Source organism: Natator depressus, chromosome 10 (assembly GCF_965152275.1).
Source record: "Natator depressus isolate rNatDep1 chromosome 10, rNatDep2.hap1, whole genome shotgun sequence".
Taxonomy (NCBI): domain Eukaryota; kingdom Metazoa; phylum Chordata; order Testudines; family Cheloniidae; genus Natator; species Natator depressus.
Window position 1 is genome coordinate 75485285 of NC_134243.1, and position 20150 is coordinate 75505434.

Below are 20150 nucleotides of genomic sequence, written 5' to 3' on the forward strand. Positions count from 1 at the left end.
AATGGCTGAATAAAATCTGTGTTTTCTGAGGACCATTGCTATAAATTTGGCAACATTGTTTGGATGAAGTCTTCAAAAAGGTTGCCTGAAAAGTATATTGCAGTTGGCTAGTTTGTTGATGAATGTTATAGGAAAACAATTAGAAATGCTTCTGCAGTTAGTTGTCTCAAAATTTGGTATTCCTTGTTTCACTGACTTGTCTGAATGTAACTTAAGGTCTGAATCCTTTGTGATACTGATCACTCTCCATTCTCATTGACCTCAGTGGGAACAGTCAGCACCCCGTAGGCAATGACCTGTACATAGCCTAGTGGTGACTAGCGTGTGTGCGTGTGTGGGAAGAGGCTGAGGTGGATGTTAAGGAAATGGACTTGTTTCAAGTTTCTCCTCATCTTCCTTGTTGGAGAAATACTGTATAAAAGTACTTATCAGATTCATACCATCTTACCAGAAAGTGTTCTCTGCTAAAATAATGTATTTTCAAAGGTCAAGAGCAAACTGGAAAAATGTAGAGCTACAATTTAAAGGTTTGTTAATTGAGATACTGAAAATGTCTTTTATGCAGTGTAAGGTCCACTTGTTTATTTTTACAAAAGAATCTTAAAAGATTTTGTAGGCTGTTTTTAAAAAATTCTTATAAGCAACAGCACATTGTAATTCGTGTTCTGACTGTGGGGTGTGTGGGTGGGGTGTGTGTGTGAAGGACCATTTGTTAGATACTGTTTTGTTGCTACAGCAGCCTAGGGAACTTCAAAGGATAAATTAACAAACAGATGGCTTTAACACACTTCCCTGACAGCGTGCACTCCTCAGCATTTAAGCTGCCACAACACACCCTGAGGTGACACCAGCGTTACATATTGATCTTTTGGTGAAAGATACTTTGCTTTTTCTGTTCTACACTGTAGGATGTAGCTTAATTATTCATAAAAGGGTTAGATTCTTGTGAAATATTTGCAACTGAAACTTTTGTCTAAAAATAATGTGGAATTTGTACATTTGCACTATGGATTTACACTGCTTGTGCTCAGTCTTAAGGTGCATTTCTTTATATTTCCTACTTTAGGAAATGGATTTATTAACTCTCGAGCGTCACCAAGCCTGCTAGGAACCACTGGTGGTGGGAATGGATTGGGCAAAGTTATGCCTACAAAGTCTCCGCCTCCACCCGGAGGAGGTAATCTTGGAATGAACAATCGCAAACCAGACCTTCGTGTTGTCATCCCACCGTCCAGCAAGGGCATGATGCCTCCATTGGTAAGTTGGGCCATTCATTCTATAGTATACTATATACAGTATGCCCAAGGGGTGAAAAAAGAGTGCTGCTGAAAGCAAAACTATAATGTGTGTTCATTTGCACTCACACAAATGATCTCATATAGCACCCTAGGCATTATGGAGATGGCACCTTAGAAACACCCCTATCGTAGGAGACTTGACTGATAAAAGAACACAACTCAAGTGCAGGTTGCCATCTTGGACAGTATTAGCAAAAAAAAGTGGGAGAAGATATTCTTACTCACATTGGATTAATAAATACAGAATAATGAGCTGATCTACGTTGAGTTATTTACATTGCCATATTGAAGACTTTGGTTTGGTTTCTTGTCCTGATTGCAGTCTTCCTGGGTTGCTAGGACTGAGGGTTTTAGTGGTTTGGTTTCTAGGGGGCGAGGGAAGAGTTTATTGTACCACTCAGCAAGGGCAACTTTTGCTGATTATTGAGCTGTGTTGGGGGGCCTCGATGTCGAGTTCTGTCCGGTTCTCCCAGGTTGCAGTATTGGTGAGTTGTGACGTGTCTCAGAAAAAATGATTATGTGGGAGGAACCTTCATTTGGTTTGGTGTGTTAGTACAATAGCCATTCACTCCCCATATTTGGAGTTAAAATCTTGAATGAGGACACAAGGAAGAATGAATGGTGGTCTCATCGTTTGTACATCTCACAAAACAACTATGCATTTCAGCACATCAGCAATGTTTGCTATATCTAGAGGTAGGATGAACAGAGTGTATTGCAGGTCAGACCTGAGGTTGGAAGAGAGCTTCTACTTCAACCTTGTGTGGCTGAAGTCATTGATATTAGTCTCTATCTTTTTATGTGCAAACTCATAAGCATTTAAGTACATCTATTCAGTTTATGAATTCTCCCCTATATGGAAGTAGCCAAAAGGAGCATAGGATGTAAACAGTATAAGCATTCTTTATACAATATTTACTTATTTATTTTTAAGATTCCACAAGTGTTGACATTTGCTATTGATGGTAGAGCTAAATCACACAAAATCAATGTAAGTAGCCAGAGTCCTAATTAAAGAAGTTCTTTAACACCTTTATTAAAATGTTTGAGGTTTTTCTAAAAATGCACAAATTATAGAGCACATTCATGAAGAAATATATTGCTATTTCTTAATGTGAAACTTGTGCTTTAAATTATTTTGAAAAATGAATACGGGGGAAAATATTTTAAAAAGCAATTTTAATGTTCTCTCCTTAAATTATCGCTCTCTGTCTGGTGGAGAGGGGAGAGAAGTAAAGAGCAGAGATGCACAGATGTCATTGTGATTGGTGGACTAAAAATACGTGCCTGTGCAGTTGACTTTCATCTGATCAGTCCAACCATAATAGAACCAATGTGCACCTGTGTCCATATATGATGTCTGTAAATACTTGTGCCCTTGCTAGTTCAGCCAATGCTAATTTTCAGATCATCTGTAAACAACCTTTTGTTGTTGTGAACACAACTTTTGCCACAGTATTTATTCCTGCATCAAAACATTTTTATTAATTGACCGAATGTGTATATAGTAAGTATATAATCACATACTTTGTAACTTTGTTTACATAATAGCATGATAAATTCAAAATATTAACAAACGAATAAATAAATCCTGAAGCACAAACATGATTTATTTTATTTTTGAAAGCAATGCTTTTCTGAGTAACTTTATTATCCCTCTTGTTTGCTGAATACAGTCGGAGGAGGATGAATTGGAGTTGGTGAGTTTGGGTTCCTGCTTGATGAGTGAAGAAAGCTTAAGCCATACGACGTGGTCTCAGTTATACCAATGTTCCCTTTGTGGCAGAGAAATGTACTTTTTTTATTCAAATAAAAAAACCCACAAAAATTGCAGAGTGCAAATACAACCAAAGTCTAGCATTCTCCATTTGTAAATTTATGTTTTTATGAAACAGTTTTTTCGTTTTTCTTAGAGGGAACATTGGAACAGAGCCTTACTCAGTAACTGTCCATGCACACAGGGTACTTGTTCTGATGGGGTAGAGTGTTAAATGCCTTATATAGTCCCCAAAATTATTGAAATATTTTTAGAAAATTACTTCACTCCTGAAGTTCCTCAAATTGTAACACAAGCTGTGTGTTACTTCTCCTTCTTTCACGGAGATTATTACATCATTGCTAGTGAGGTCACCTTTTTACAGAGTTGGATTTATTTCATGCTTTATGAGATGATCAAACCACAAAGGGGGGTTCCCTGTTTACCACAAGGAATATGGAATTGCAAACTAATTATTTTACCTTTTTCAACTGGAAATAGGTTCTGTATTTGAAAGGAAATTGCTGTTTTTCAGAAAACATGATATCTTTCAATGTTCACCGTGGAAAATAAATATAAGACTAAAAATAGGTTGACTCATGAGAGTTCTAGATTATTTTTCCAGCAATATGCAAATGTTTTAGGTGTTATAGCACAACAGTAATTGCAGAAAAATGCTGCATCAGAGTACAATTGTAGATCAGCTTCAAGATATTTATACACCTATGCTTTGATTTATTTGCACATGGACTTGTTGCTAATATGAGGCTCTAATTGCATGAAAGCATGAAAATTTCAGTAGTTTCTTTATATTTTAAGTTGGTGAATGCATGCTATTGGATGATATTTTACCTATATTGTTTTCCTAAATTTGAGTGAGTTGGAAAAAATTACTTTTGAAAATTAATACGTGAAGCTGTCCAAAAATGGTGGTGGCTACAGGAAGAGTTTAAATGTTATTCTAATTAACAGCTATTTCATTTGTTTGTTTTTTTCTCAGTGTTGTAGAAAAGCATCTGTTTTTCAATACAAAGAAATATGGGATTTAATTTAATCCATAAAATAGTTAACCAGGTCATTATGTACATATCAGTGATTGTAAGGCTTACTCAAAATCACTTTCATTATAGACGTGTTTATGTTCTTTAACTGTCAAAATTGCCATGTTCTTCTAATATAAATTGTTTGGAATCTAGATATAGTACTTTGGAATATGAATAATGTAGGACGAGCTTGCCCTCTAGTGGTTATAAAAATGCAACGTGCCTATATAAACCTACTCAATGGACTGAAAAAAGCAAAATCTTTCTCAAACAAGACACTTTAAATTAGCAAATAAAGCACCCTGGGAATGCTACTTTATTCATTATATGGATTAATATGTGTTCTGAAATACAGTTCCATATCCTAGCAGTAAACATTAAATTCTACATGACCAGAATTGAACAAATTTACTAGATGGAAGGCAGAAGGGGTTGAGACCCTAGTTTATAGACTAATATAAATATATCACTCTCCTTCCATTATCTCGATCAAATTATCCCCATCAAAAAATAAGGTTCTGAAAATTTTTATTACTGTCTGTAAAGCTTGGAATCCATAACTCAGACAAAAAGTAAAATTTGTCAGCAGTCTTATATTTCCAAATCACACATCCAAACCAAGTGCCCAGGTATAAATTGTCTCTGAAAAAAGCCCCAAATACCCCCCCCCCCCCGATTCCCCTGGGGATATCCTTGGAACCTGTGTAGTTTCCTAGTAGATGTCTCTAACTTTCCATTATGTAGTAGTCCCAACTTTACAGGCTGTTATCCAAGAAACCTCTGGGAAAAGGTCTATTTCCTAAAGACACAGAAATCTGGTCTAATAACATATTCATAAAAGATAAACCCAGTCTCTCACTGTAACACAGTGGGATTTTCAAAACTTAAGCGATTTACAAACACAAATCTCAGTGAAAATAAATGGGTTTTCCCTCAGGTCACTTAAGTGCTTTTGAAAATTCCACCCTGAACCTACAGTATGCGCCTGCTTAACACAGACACCAACATAATCTCTAGAGTAGTAGTTACCAGACTCTTAATCAAGTTCTCTATAAGATTCAGACAAAATAGGCATTCTTGGAGAGAAGTCTAGCTTTGCACAATATAAAATATTCCTCGCACATCAATTAAACTTATTTGAACAAAGTTGTTCCTACAATCAATGGAGGAAGAAAAGATTTTTGGAACAGGAGACAAGTTTGATCCTTCTTACTGGGCTGGCAAAATGCTATGCCAGCAATGATTTCATACATGGAGTATCCACTATTATATAACCTATACATTCAGTCTCCAGCATCACTACTAATGGTGTAATTTCATCTTTGAATGCCACCTTTTCTTTATCTTTTTAAGATCGCACTAGAACCCCTGAGTTTGATCAGATACTGTAAATTCTGAAGCGTTAACATAATGCACTTGGACTCTAAGCTTTCCCTGTGTTTTTGTGCTTAAAGTAGTAGAAGAATACAGTACATTTAAAATGGTAGCTGTAGCATTCCTTGTACTCTTTTTAAACTGTCAAGCTACAATTACCAGATTGGTAGGCCTCAAATCAGCCCTCTTGGTTTTGATTTGCAGAGTTGCATAAACACAAGCACTGCCTGTGTGTTCCATTCTTGTGAGAACAAAAATCATGTGTATTTCTATAAGGTGTGTTCTCTGGTTTCTTCTCCACTCTGTTCTTCAGAGAAGCAGGGATAGTGAAATACCAATATGCCACCCTTGATCAGAAGAAAACACAGAGGGGGTGGTGGTTTTGTTGTTGGCGGGTGCTTCAGCTAAGAAGTTGTGAAGCTGCTGTTTTGGGAGCAAATAAATATATATAATTTTTAAGTCTGGGAGTATTACTTTACTTTTCTTTTTAAAAAAGCTAAAACTTAGGTCTGTTAATCTTAAACATTCCATTTGAAATTGGGTACCAGATGGCAAGGAGAATGATGTTCAAATTCCTTAGGAAAAGTTAGGAATAAATCTGCTTTTAAAAGAAAAACAACAACGTGGCCTATTCCTGTCACATCCAGTCTGTGTTGACTTGGCCGTTTTGAAAAAAATTAAGGCTTCCTTGGTAAAGAATATGGCATGCCAGTGATGGAGTGGCCTTGTTTTCTAAAAGGCATCCATCACAATGTTTAAGTAAAGTCTTTTGTAGCAAATGTTTAGTAGAATCATAGAATATCAGGCTTGGAAGGGACCTCAGGAGGTCATCTGGTCCAACCCCCTGCTCAAAGCAGGACCAATCCACAATTAAATCATCCCAGCCAGGGCTTTGTCAAGCCTGACCTTAAAAACTTCTAAGGAAGGAGATTCCACCACCTCCCTAGGTAACGCATTCCAGTGTTTCACCACCCTCCTAGTGAAAAAGTTTTTCCTAATGTCCAACCTAAATCTCCCCCACTGCAACTTGAGACCATTACTCCTTGTTCTGTCATCTGCTACCACTGAGAACAGTCTAGAGCCATCCTCTTTGGAACCCCCTTTCAGGTAGTTGAAAGCAGCTATCAAATCCCCCCTCCTTCTTCTCTTCCGTAGACTAAACATCCCCAGTTCCCTCAGCCTCTCCTCATAACTCATGTGTTCCAGTCCCCTAATCATTTTTGTTGCCCTCCGCTGGACTCTTTCCAATTTTTCCACATCCTTCTTGTAGTGTGGGGCCCAAAACTGGACACAGTACTCCAAATGAGGCCTCACCAGTGTCTAATACAGGGGAACGATCACGTCCCTCGATCTGCTGGCAATGCCCCTACTTATACATCCCAAAATGCTATTGGCCTTCTTGGCAACAAGGGCACACTGTTGACTCATATCCAGCTTCTCGTCCACTGTAACCCCTTGGTCCTTTTCTGCAGAACTGCTGCCTAGCCATTCGGTCCCTAGTCTGTAGCGGTGCATGGGATTCTTCCGTCCTAAGTGCAGGACTCTGCACTTGTCCTTGTTGAACCTCATCAGATTTCTTTTGGCCCAATCCTCCAATTTGTCGAGGTCCCTCTGTATCCTATCCCTACCCTCCAGTGTATCTACCTCTCCTCCCAGTTTAGTGTCATCTGCAAACTTGCTGAGGGTGTAATCCCCACCATCCTCCAGATCATTTATGAAGATATTGAACAAAACCGGCCCGAGGACCAACCCTTGGGGCACTCCACTTGATACCGGCTGCCAACTAGACATGGAGCCATTGATCACTACCTGTTGAGCCCGACAATCTAGCCAGCTTTCTATCCACCTTATAGTCCATTCATCCATCCCATACTTCTTTAACTTGCTGGCAAGAACACTGTGGGAGACAGTGTCAAAAGCTTTGCTAAAGTCAAGGAACAAGGAATGTCCACTGCTTTCCCTTCATCCACAGAACCAGTTATCTCGTCTTAGAAGGCAATTAGATTAGTCAGGCATGACTTGCCCTTGGTGAATCCATGCTGACTGTTCCTGATCACTTTCCTCTCCTCTAAGTGCTTCAGAATGGATTCCTTGAGGACCTGCTCCATGATTTTTCCAGAGACTGAGGTGAGGCTGACTGGCCTGTAGTTCCCAGGATCCTCCTCCTTCCCTTTTTTAAAGATGGGCACTACATTAGCCTTTTTCCAGTTGTCTGGGACTTCCCCCGATTGCCATGAGTTTTCAAAGATAATGGCCAATGGCTCTGCAATCGCATCCGCCAACTCCTTTAGCACTCTTGGATGCAACGCATCCGGCCCCATGGACTTGTGCACATCCAGCTTTTCTAAATAGTCCTGAACCACTTCTTTCTCCACAGCGGGCTGGTCATCTCCTCCCCATGCTGTGCTGCCCAGTGCAGTAGTCTGGGAGCTGACCTTGTTCGTGAAGACAGAGGCAAAAAAAGCATTGAGTACATTAGCTTTTTCCACATCCTCTGTCACTAGGTTGCCTCCCTCATTCAGTAAGGGGCCCACACTTTCCTTGACTTTCTTCTTGTTGCTAACATACCCGAAGAAACCCTTCTTGTTACTCTTAACATCTCTTGCTAGCTGCAACTCCAGGTGTGATTTGGCCTTCCTGATTTCACTCCTGCATGCCCGCGCAAATTGTTTTTAACTGCCTAATCCAAATTAGGTGTTTGTCACCAATTTTAGCTCAAGACTGTGGCACGTAGAGTATTATTAAGATGGCCATAGGAGTTATTCACCTACAAGTGGCAGGATAGTCAGAGCTTTCTACAGTTTTGAGCTTAACTAATTTTCATATCAGAAGGCAGAACCATTTTTTGTTAATGCAAAAGGCACGTTCTTTGAAATATATGTGCAGTCTAATGAGTAAACGTTCAGTTCCCACAACCAGGGCGAGGAACCACAATATTATTCTACCACTAAGGTCTTGGCAACATTGAAGAGTTAAGGGAACTCTCCCACCTTTGCTTTTAGGACAGGTGCAACCACACCTGTGCAAGCAACAGTGGGAGCTCTAGGGTAAATTTTCAAAAGTGCCTGAAAGTCCCATTTTCAAATGTGGGTTAGGCACTTAGTAGTCAACCAAAAGTCAGTGGGACTAAGTGTAAGTCTCTCTTGAAAATGTGACTTACCCTCCTAGATCACTCCAGGCAGGGGCTTTTGAAAACTGTATACTCTAAAGGAGTGCATTTTCCTCTAAGCGCTATCACATTATTCAGATTGACATTAATGAAAGCTGCCTGCACAACAAGAGAATATACCCATAAGTCTAATGCATTAATTATATCTCCTTTAAATTAGTCTAAAACAAAATTAGTTTTTGGCCCTTTAAATGTTTTGTAGAAGAAACTCCACAATCATGAAAAAAGGAGATACTGTTCTTATCCCCAAAATAATGTGAAAAGGGACATGTCATTACTTTTACATTAACACATTCTATTCATTGTTGTAATTGACTTCCACAAGGCATGGTTTTTTTGTGTTTAATCATTTACAGAATACCCAAAGGATAAGCAGTTCTCAGTCTACACAGCCTCTTGCTACCCCTGTGGTGTCTGTGACAACTCCAAGCTTGCCTCCACAGGGACTTGTGTATTCAGCCATGCCTACAGCCTACAACACTGGTAAGTGTCATTTTTTTCTTTTTAATTTACCATTTACCTGATAGGTACAGCTAAGGCTTTCATGATTCTGAATCCCAGAAGGTTTACATGTTTAAGACACTTTATCTTACTTGAATATTTAATTTAAGTGAGGGCTCTTTCTTACTAGTTGAAAATTAGCCTTTAGTTTGTGAGAAGTGTTACTAATACGGAAACATACATCAGAAAGTATGTTTTGGAAGAAACTTTGGTAGTTGGATGTCAGTTGTACATGATGGAACACAGCAAGAGACTGAAATGAAATGTGATGTGTTTTCTATGTCAGTAGTGCCTGACCTGTTCAGTCTAAGGGCTGAAATATTATTTCCAAAACGTCAACAGGCAACAGTCAATACTTTAGAGCATAGTGTCAATTCTGTTCAATTTCCTCTGCTCCTTTCAGGCCATGTACATTTACTAGAAACTACCTGATCATCTTGTGAGGCCAGATATCTACACTGCTATTAAGAAGCACCATGAGCCCCAGGGCTACAGTTTAGAGCCTTGAGGGCCACAGATTGGACACCCCTAGTCTGTAGTGTCTGGCCCATGTTGTATTACCTTTGATACTCATGGAGAAACTACATTGCACGTAGAATAAGTCTTATGTGGATCCAACTTAAAATAATCTAAGAGAGCTTTTAGTTTTTTTAGGTCCCTTAGTTAAAACAAATAGAAGGGAAATAAAACCCTACTTTACTTAATCTCACTAACTAAGATGTAGTGTGCAGTACTGAAGTTTGGTTGATTAGTCTAATTTCAAAACTTAATGAATTTTGAAATATGGAACATTGCTAATCTCTAGTTATTAATTGTCATGCAATACAAAGCTTTCATATTTTAAAACAAAACATCACCTCTAGTCTTTTTGCTTGCAGAGAGAGTCCTTTATATAACCCGGTTGCTAGAGTGGCTTGTCAGTGGGAGGAGGGGAAAAAGAGGAATTTTCTAACAGATTTGAGAGGCTACTGAGACTTCTATAGCTTGGGCAGGTTCTTCCCTCTGTCCTGTGGACCCACTGAGGTCTTCTGTAGGAGAAATTCCCCATTGGCCTCCTGACATTCCTACGGACCTCCTGATGTCTATACAAAGGTAGCCACTCGCTAGCGGACTTTAGGAGATGTCCTGGAGATGGGGAAAGAGGGTCAGAGAGAGCAGGGAACTCATCAGGAAGAAATCAGGGGACATTTCCCCTTTCTTGTGGACCTACTGAGACCTTCAAGAAGGGAGAACCGCTCAGAGAGCCTTAGGAAGTTCATCACACGCCTTAAGTGGTGTATTGAATGCATCCACCTAATTTCCAAGCCACAGGTTAATCAGGGGCCATCTCACCCTAACTGCCTCCTGAGCCTTAGAAGACTTATCCACGGACACCCTTAGCACTGTTCCTGGTTAGCCAACCTGAGGATCACTGGGGCCCATAATTATCTCTGAGCCTCAGAATTTTAGTTGGGTTTTAACCTCTGGCCCACCGGTAGGCCTACTAGTCCCTAGAAATCCAGTTAATTAATTTATTACTTACATTATAACATCCAGATACCTCAGTTAAGATTAAAATCCCATTGTATTGGCTACCGTACAAATAAGAGGCAGACGCTCTTGTATTTATTTAATGTAATGAATGGGCCTATGTAGTCAGACTATTGATATAAGACTTTCACTGTATGACTCTAAACAGTTGAACGTGATTTGGGGTTTGTGAATACAGAGAGCTCAGTTTGCTTTGTCACCCTGGCAAATGCACTGTAAAATTCATGCCAAAGTCTAAGCCGTTAATTGAGGTAAAGAACAGAAAAAGAATAACCCAAAGCAAAGCATGAAACGTTTTAAAGTAAAAAAAAAAAAATTGAACTACTGTTTAAATAAGACAACGTCTTTTTTTAGAGAGTGGTTATTAGTACCTTTCAGAGTAAAAAGAAAAGGAGTACTTGTGGCACCTTAGAGACTAACCAATTTATTTGAGCATGAGCTTTCGTGAGCTACAGCTCACTTCATCGGATGCATACTGTGTACCTTGTTTTATTAAACAGTTCTTGGGAGAAAGGAAAGATTAGTTTTGTTGCCAAACCTGTACGTTAGCTGTTGGAGTCTTTATAGACAGGCAAAAGAGGGAGGAAAGAATGAGAGCAATAAAAAGGGGGGGGGCAGGAGGGAGGGAAATACAACTTTTTATTGAGCGTGTGTGTGTGTGTGTGCATTGATCAATCACAAATGGCACTCTGGGCAGGTGGAATGGCTGCAAGAGGTGCATTTCTGAGCTCTGAATTCTGTCCCCGAACTGGAATTCCATCTGGCTAGTTTTAGCTGGTCCCTTCCTTTCCACCAACCCTTCTCAGTCTGGACAGGACTCAGCAGGCTGCCTTATCCCATTGTGTTGGTGCTGATGATCTTAGAATCGCGTCAGAAGCCAAGAGAGAGGTAGGACAGGAGGAAGATAGTAGGGGGAACAGAAAGCAGTGTACAAGGAAAGGGAAAGGTAGAATAGGGGTCTTGTATGTATTAATCTGGGATTTGTGCTACTCCAGCATAGATGATCCAGTGTCCTAACTAGTGGTTTGAGGCCTGGAGATCTCTGAGTTCCCTTGAAGTTTACAAATAAAGGATGGAACTTCTGGAGCAAAGCAAAGGCCTTTCAGCCTTTCCTAAGGAAACCCTCGGGAGTCCGTGTTCCTCAAATCCGTGTTTTAAGAGAGTCCCAAAAGGTGTCATGGTTGGAATAGGTCATTCCTTCATTATTACTCTTCCGACTAAGTCTAAATTTTGACACAGTTTTGGCCATTGTTTTTTTGGTTTTTAAATCCCCTTGTTTGCAAATTACAACTTCAGCGCAGTCCTTGAGTTGTGTTAGTAGCCCGCTTCTGTCTATATAAATGCAGCTGTTGTCTTTTTTTCCACAGCCTTTTTCTGTTAACATAGTTGATGCTCAGGGTTCATACAGATGACACAACAAAACAATCCCTGCTTTGAAGTGCTTAGTTTGTTTTGGCTCACTCAGGAGTTGTAACTTGAAAGTGACTCTGTGTTTGTTAATATTAGTAGTAGTACATATTTATATTATGGCAGTGCCTTAAAGGTTCTAAGCACTGTACAAACAGAGAGAGACAATCCCTGCCCTGAAGGCCTTAACAATTTGAAGATATAGACAAAGAATAGAGGATGGGGATGAAACATACACTCAAATGAGAATGGTAAAGAATTGGAACTGCTTTGTTTGATATATCTCTTGTGTTATGTGGCGTGTTGTAGTAATATAATCTTAACTCTGAATTTTCTGGTTTTGTAATGTTTTTAATGTGCATATATTTGAAAAGTAGTATGCAGTCAAACCAATATCATCATGTGCTTACAACCTGAACTTCACCTTAGTTTTCTTGTGTGGGATATATAACTGTTTGATGTGAAATGGGTATAATATTTCTGAGGGGAAGAAAAAGATGGTTATCTGATAGATGTGGTACTTGTACCATCTGTAACTTATTTCTAACTGGAATATTTTGTTCTTAAACCTTAAACTGGTATAATCTTGCTGGATGTGAATGTTGCATGAGGATAGTATCTCAAGCTGTCAGTTCCTCAGAAGATCAGTTAGAGACATATGGTAGCCACACTTGAACAGAGCAAACATATCTCACAAATACAGAAATTCTATTCTTGTCCTCTGTGACAATTGCTACAAAAAGATCTAAGCTTTCAAGGAACCTCATGTTCTATAGTAAAACTTCCTGATACATTCTCTGTATCAGCATAGCTTTTCCATATCACATCAGACCATTGGTTTATAAAACTAGGCTTCCTGCCTTTAGCAATAGCAGATATCTGACTATTTAGGTACGGTAAATAAAATCACAGTGCACCTACCTAAATGTTCAGTTATATACATGGTGGAGGGAACAGAGTTCTTTCCTGACCCTTGTTCTAAATCACCTTATGACTGAAGCATAAGGTGTTACTATCCATTATCATAAATATTGTTTCTTTGCAATTTCAGTTTATTTTCCTACAAGCATTCATCCCAGACTCTGATGTTAAAGAAATCCCTCTGGGGATCCATGATGCAGAGCAGCACACCCATCTCAAACATTTGCTTTTAGTCCAGTCACAGCTTGTTAGAGGTCTAACTTCTTTGAGTTTTATTGAGTGCAAATATATCTTGCTGACTGGAGATTGACTTCAATGGATAAGAGGAATAAAGCTGTCAAAAAAAAAAAAGCGATTCTCTTTACCCTTGTAAGAGGACTCTGGATTTATCAGTGTGTGAAAAATGCTCCAGAAATTGACAGTCTTATCCATGCATACAGATTTCAGTGCTAATGAAGCGCCTTGCAGAGTCATTGTGATGAAAAACTGGCAATTAAGAAAAAAGAAAAGCACAAATAGCTGTTTAGTTTGTTCAGCTACCAAACTACCTTCTCCTGTACTTCCTAGAAGGATCTCATCACAACAGTCTCCCTGGCTCTGCATGTTGAGAGTTGGCATTGAAGTGAATCACAGCTTGAGCAAACCTCCTTTTATACAGCAGGGCTAGGGTTATGTCCTTTTTAAAGGTGTTTTAAAAATGTAATCCAACTAGGGATATGCTTCTTTGTAAACCAACAGAAGGGCCCTGTTTCTGAGACCTTAAAACCACAGGCCTAATGTCATGGCTAGGCAGAAATGCCCCCTCAGAAGGCTACAGCTTAAAATCTGTATCCTTCCCCTTATCCCCCTCCCCCTTCCAAGCTCATCAGCTGCATTGAGATCCTGTTGGTTGGTCAGTATGCCTTCATCTCTGGTAACTCCCCAACCAGCACTAGGCTTTCACTACAATAATGTAGGGCATGCTGTGTTTAAGATTTCTACTGTGTGAGACACTGAAACTCTTGACTCATGTAGCACATTATTCTTCACCTAGCAGCACCTCTGAGCATGTACAAATTGCATCAATTCCAGTGCAACAGACTGGAAATCTAACACAAGATTAATATAAATGTGAATTCTTTTAAATCAGGAAGTACTTGGAGATTGTCAGTGCACATTTTTCTAGAATCCAGACGCTGCTTTCAGATTTGGACCTCTTGCATTTAGTGATGCTTCTGGGTGTGAAGGAGAAAGTTGTTGAGAAAGAAGTGTCAGAGGTCTGAAGAGATTGTAATGTCCTTTGGGGACACGGATGGGACAGAAGGTGATGGCTCTCCTCCTTACCTTTTAGATACAGGATGGAGTTAAACCTATTTCTTTCTCTGAAGAGACATAGGGACAGAGGGTCATATTCACAGTGTGTTCAACAGTTTATGCAGCTGGACAATCCTTAAAAATTGGTGTCTTCACAATTCAGCCCCTAAGATCATGGCTGCAGATCAAGTCTAACTTCCGGCTACAGACAGAGCTTAGAAATCAACCTGTCTGCAAAAGAGCTATTTCTAGTTAGTTAACTTGGATTTCTTGTTACTTTTGTTGAGCAGTATTATGCCTTGAGAGTATGTCCAGACTCATACAGTTGGAACTTTGGCAGCAATGGTAGCTGAAATTTCACAATGCCTCAGAAGATGAGATTTTCAAAGCTACAGCATAGAATACCTCCATATTTCACAGAACATTAATGTAACAGTAGTATCGTGGAAGATAGCTATTACATGTTTAAATCTGTATCTCATTTTGTCCAATATAGGACCCACAATAATAAAATCTGACCTTCTTTTCCTTTATCTGTATGTAAATAGCAATCTAATACCCCATTGAAGGGAACGGTATAAGGACCTGCACAGACAAGCATACTCTTTCGCCACCAATTGGGTATTAATCATATATAGCTATAAATCCACTACAGAATGTCTCTAGAATTTACCATCAGAAAAGTACTACTTCTAAGCTTTTCTGAATGTCGTCATGTTTGTAGATGACAACGTTTGGGAGTACTTTTACTCTATAAGGGATACTCAGGCCTGGATTTAAAAGAGACAAATTGTGTTATGAGTGTGTGATTTACATCTTCCAAGGCATATACAGTGTATCAGCTGTTGCACTCTGAAGGGACAAGTTCCTGACAGAATGTTAATGCAGGCTCTAGAGTCAAAATCCGTAGTCCACTTGATCGACAAATCATAGTTACAGGGCTAGCTGCTCCTCTGACCCATTTTCTGGCCTTTCTGAGTGCACCCCTTAGGTATGAGGTCTTGTGCCTTTAACTCCCTAGGGTGGAGTCACATGATTCTCCCACTTTTAGAGCACGTCCTGGGCTATAGCATGCAGTGGATCAACTTTTTACACCCAAACAGGTCTGACTGGGTTCGGGTACCTACAGAAGCTGTGACTAGCACTGAATACTGTGACCCTTAACAGTAGGGACTAAGCCTAATAAGAGAAAAGGGTTTTAAAACAATAAAAAGTCTACATGCATGTCTGTCTAACCATCTTCATGGGGAGGGACCCCAATAAGTCTAATTTCCCCCAATCTCTGGACCATGGGTTCACCTTCGTTCTCGTTCTCTGGTTGGGGGACTTAGCAGGGATCGGGAGTAGCAACTAAAATCAATAGCCCTTGGTGTTTGCTGAGAGGCTGTTATCTGGGCTGTTGTCCTCTTTTTTGTCTGCATGTAGACAGACTCTTATTGAATTAATTCAGTACATGCATACAACAATCAGGCAAACAGAACCTACAGTATTCATAAATTATTACAGAGTAACTCCAAATCAGTCACACTAGGCTCTGTAGTCCTAGAAAATATCTCATGAGAAATTGAACTATAAATAGTAACTGACTGTCATTTCAGACAGGTGTAAATGTATAAATCTGATTTGTAAGTCTCCAAAAAGATCCTGCTTAAGTAAATTGTTAGTTAATCTCTGGTGGCAATGCAAAGTAACTTTTTTCTTCCTGGCATTTTGTCTCATTCACAAGAGACCAGAAATTATATTAAAGAAGTTGTATTGCAAAGTGATTAAGAGCAGAGAAACGTTTGCAGCTTTCTCTTTTAAAACCTGAAAGGAAAGCATAAGTGATAATGATGAACTGAAAATAACTTCCTGTGTGTGAATGAGCAGTGAGAACTATCTAAGCATTATATTCTGGCAAAAAAAAATCCAATAATTGAATTGTTGATTACAGCTGTACAGTGTTCCTCTCAATCAGCATATCAAAACTATATCCAAGTGCATGACACATTCTTGCTATATATAAAAAGAATACCTTAGTTTTTAGGCTCTAAGTCATCAGTTATATACCACATGAATATAAGAATGAAACTGAATTATGGTGGAAAAAGAGTTTGATCCGTTATAGACTGTCAGTGATGCTTTTAGAGCTTTAAATATGTCTTGCAAATATTTCCTTGTGCCATAGGAGATGAATGTTGTGATTTGGGGTTTTTTTTTTTTGGTTTGTTTTTTGCTGAACTAATTTAAAAAAGAAAAAAAGGCTTTTACGTCCTCACCATCACTATGATAATGGCAGGTGAGTACATTTTTTCCCTTAGATGGTACATTTTCATAGCAGTTTGTAAAGTAGCTATAGTTACAGGATTTGATTATTTTCTGGACCAACATCCACTTGACCCAGGAGAAGTGGACAGGCCCCCAGAAAGATAGTACTAGGTTCCCTGATGATCTGTTTTGCACAACTCCTGCTCCAGTATGGGTTAGAGCATCATAAAGACTGCTCTGACTTATGCTAGCATGCATTGATCTCCAGGAGACACTTTACCAGTTTAGCATTGCTAGAACACAATAGTGATCCAGCCATGCCCCCACAGCAGTGGCAGAAGACAGTGTGGCACAGGAGCTGGTTATACCAGTTGGGATGTCGCCTCTCTTGGAGGAATTCTCAGATGGCCATATACTGAGCAGAGTAGAGGGGCTGGATCGGAGGAAAGAATCTGGCTCTCCTACTGTGTCGAGGGTTGAACCCAAGATGGGTTTTCTCTTATGCCAGATTTATTATATTCAATTATTTCAGTTGGTTTAGTGGCCTGTCTTAATGCCCACTTTTTTATTTTATTTTGAAGTTCCCGGACAGAGCAAAATATTCAGAAATGTACACGATAAAACCAGCACAGTAATGAACATTTTCTTTTATATGCACAGGAGAAGACCTGTTGGATGAAGTACATGTATTGTCATATTTATTGGTGTAAATAAACCCAAATCAAGCAATAGCAACTAGGAGTTGGAAGCAGGGTTGAGAAGAGAGAGCATTCTGAGGCCATGATCCTGCAAAGGGATCTGCGCGAGCAGACCTGTATGATGTCAGTGGGAGTCCACACAAATGAAAGGGTCTGCCCTTTTGGATCCTTTTGCATAGTCCGCCTGTAGCTGATTTGAACTGGAAGCTAAAACTTTGATTCTTATAACTGAACACAGTATAAACTATTTTTCTTGCTGCTTTTTCAGATTACTCCTTGACTAGTGCAGACCTGTCTGCCCTGCAGGGCTTTAACTCCCCAGGAATGCTGTCTTTAGGACAGGTATCTGCCTGGCAACAGCACCATCTAGGGCAAGCAGCCCTCAGCTCTCTTGTGTAAGTGGATCTGTAATGTTAATTTACCACACCCGACTGGGAACATCTGCTACTTTGATGATAAATGAATAATCCTGCATTTGACACTGTTCAGTAGGACTCTACTTTAATTTCTCCTTCAGTGCACATGTATGTGGATTCTTCACATGTTTGCCAGTCAGCTCACTGGTTGTGAAATTACTGTAGTTATTTTAAAAAAAAAATAGGGGGGAGAGGGGAGGACAGGGGACTTGCCTTACAATTTGTCTGTTGAGTATGTAGCACACTATTGGTTCTATGTAAGTAGTAATGCTGACAAACATCACCACTCTGCAGACATTTCCAAAAAGATATCTACCTGAAAGCTTGACACAGATTTCAAAAAATTAAACATTTCTATTTGTCTTAATTCCTTTTAAAAACAAGTAAAATATGTAATAACAAACCACAGAGTAGTTGGATACTCTGGTTCCCCGGAAGAACACAGCACTAATGGAACAATTGTATCTAAAACTGTATCCATTTCTTGCTGATAAAACCCACTTTAATCTAATTGGTTATGCTTCTTCTGGGGCTTACTGAACAATAAGGTATGTAATAAATACCAGCGCTCTGTGAACTAGTTCGGGATGTTGGGACACCTTTAATTCACAATTTTCAGCTTTGAGTCTTACACTAAGCATTCAACAAATGTTTTTTTATTTCTGAATTTAGCTTGGATTCAGTTTGAGTATGGGCTACAAGATTTCACAATGCTTAATATTTAAATATAAATATGAATTGTAACTTTTTTTTGATTTCCCCAGTGCTGGAGGCCAGTTATCTCAGGGTTCAAATTTATCCATTAATACCAACCAAAACATCAATATAAAGTCCGAACCAATTTCACCTCCACGGGACCGTGTGACTTCGTCTGGGTTCCCTCCGCAGCAGCAGCAGCAGCAGCAATCGCGGCAGGAAATGGGTCGTTCCCCTGTTGACAGTCTCAGTAGTTCCAGCAGTTCTTATGATGGCAGTGATCGGGAGGACCCAAGAAGTGATTTCCATTCACCTGTTGGGTTGGGAAGACCACCAAATACAGAAGATAGAGAGAGCCCATCAGTGAAACGAATGAGAGTGGACACATGGGCGACATAAACTTTCAGCATTGCCACTTCTGTTTTGTGTTATCACAGTGAACTGTCCTGACATATCTAAATATATAAATAAGGACATGAAATAAATATATTTATATGTATATACATACATGCATATATATATCTTCACGTGTATATATATGTGCGAGTGTATGTAGCATACACAAAATCATCAGGCACTTACTACATACTCCTTGTATAGCAGCAGATGTCCCATGGTAAAAATATAACAAAACAATCCTATAGGTATTGGTCTAGTATGGCACTTACCTGGACATGCTGTTTTAATAATAGAACCTGTTCTGCAAAGAAACATTGTACCAGTCTATAATCCTGCCACTGTAGATTGCAGAAACCAAGAGGGCTCCCCTGTAGTAATGTCCCCATGTGTGGCTACTTGTAGTTAAGAAACAATGCTTTGTAGCAGCAGAGCAGTAGAAAAGCAGGAAAAAGAAAGCAATACTGTACATAAAATGTCCTTTATATTACCCAACCTGGCATGGGTCTCTGTTGCAGAGGGTGCATGGCGAAGGGCTGCAGGTATAAAAACCTGTTTTGCACGTGCAAAAAAAATGTATTGGGTCAAAGAAGTGATTCTTAATTAAAAATAAAAAAGTGAAAGAGAGAGAAGACCGAGAGAACTCGCATGAAATATTCAGAAAATAGCCTAGACAATAGAGCATTAACAAAGTAAAATTAATATATTAAGTTATAATTGGAATATGTTTGAAAAGTTTCTTTTTACATTCTATCTTTGAAAAATATAGAAAGAAACGGATTTAGCTCATGTATATTTTATATTAAAGAAAACAATACCCTTATGAATTGAAGACTATATATAAAAGTTATATACAGTACTTTTGGACACATTCTGCTACCAATTATTTATATAAGCCAAAGCTGTATGATGTAGCTTTTTGTAGAGTATAGTTTTATCTTGTTATTTTGACTTTCTAGTTTTTTGCTTTCAGAAGAGGAAAAAACAAACTTGCAGGCAGAACGTTGGGGGAAAAATAAGCCATGAACACTTATTATTCTATATGTAAATTAAAATTTGAGCCAAACTCTTTGTGTATATAGCATCTTAAATATATCACCTTTGGTGTAAGTACCTATGTATTGTACGTTCACCAGATTAAAAAGTATATTTTTGTGGATTGACGCCAACTTGAAAAAAGGCGAGGTCCTTATTAAGTAGAGTATTCACTGTTTAATATTTACTATTTTGTTAAATATACTGTACTTTGTTTGGATTTTAATTATTATTAATATTATTATCCAGATTTTTCAGAGGATGTATAAAGGGGTTGTCCCCTTCACTGGTGGTGAATGTGTGCCGTTAAAATGTAATCTCTGTGCTGTATGGTTAAGCTTCATTATACATTTTATATATATGTATATAA

The 20150-nt window shown here is 38.9% G+C and overlaps 1 protein-coding gene across 8 annotated transcripts in view; it reads left to right on the forward strand.

Annotated features, from left to right (window-relative positions):
- The window catches only part of MEF2A (myocyte enhancer factor 2A), a 155931-nt gene extending 136563 nt beyond the window's left edge, over positions 1-19368 (forward strand). For 5 of the 8 annotated variants that reach the window (XM_074966529.1, XM_074966535.1, XM_074966532.1 and 2 more), the window contains 5 exons: positions 1067-1257; positions 2975-2998; positions 8997-9123; positions 17506-17632; positions 18418-19368. In XM_074966529.1, coding sequence (XP_074822630.1) covers positions 1067-1257; positions 2975-2998; positions 8997-9123; positions 17506-17632; positions 18418-18748 — 800 coding nt within the window. In that variant the 3' untranslated portion in view covers positions 18749-19368. The remainder of the gene's footprint in view (positions 1-1066; positions 1258-2974; positions 2999-8996; positions 9124-17505; positions 17633-18417) is intronic. The other 3 variants (XM_074966536.1, XM_074966533.1, XM_074966534.1) reach the window with 1 other exon arrangement.
- Positions 19369-20150: the final 782 nt, after the last annotated feature.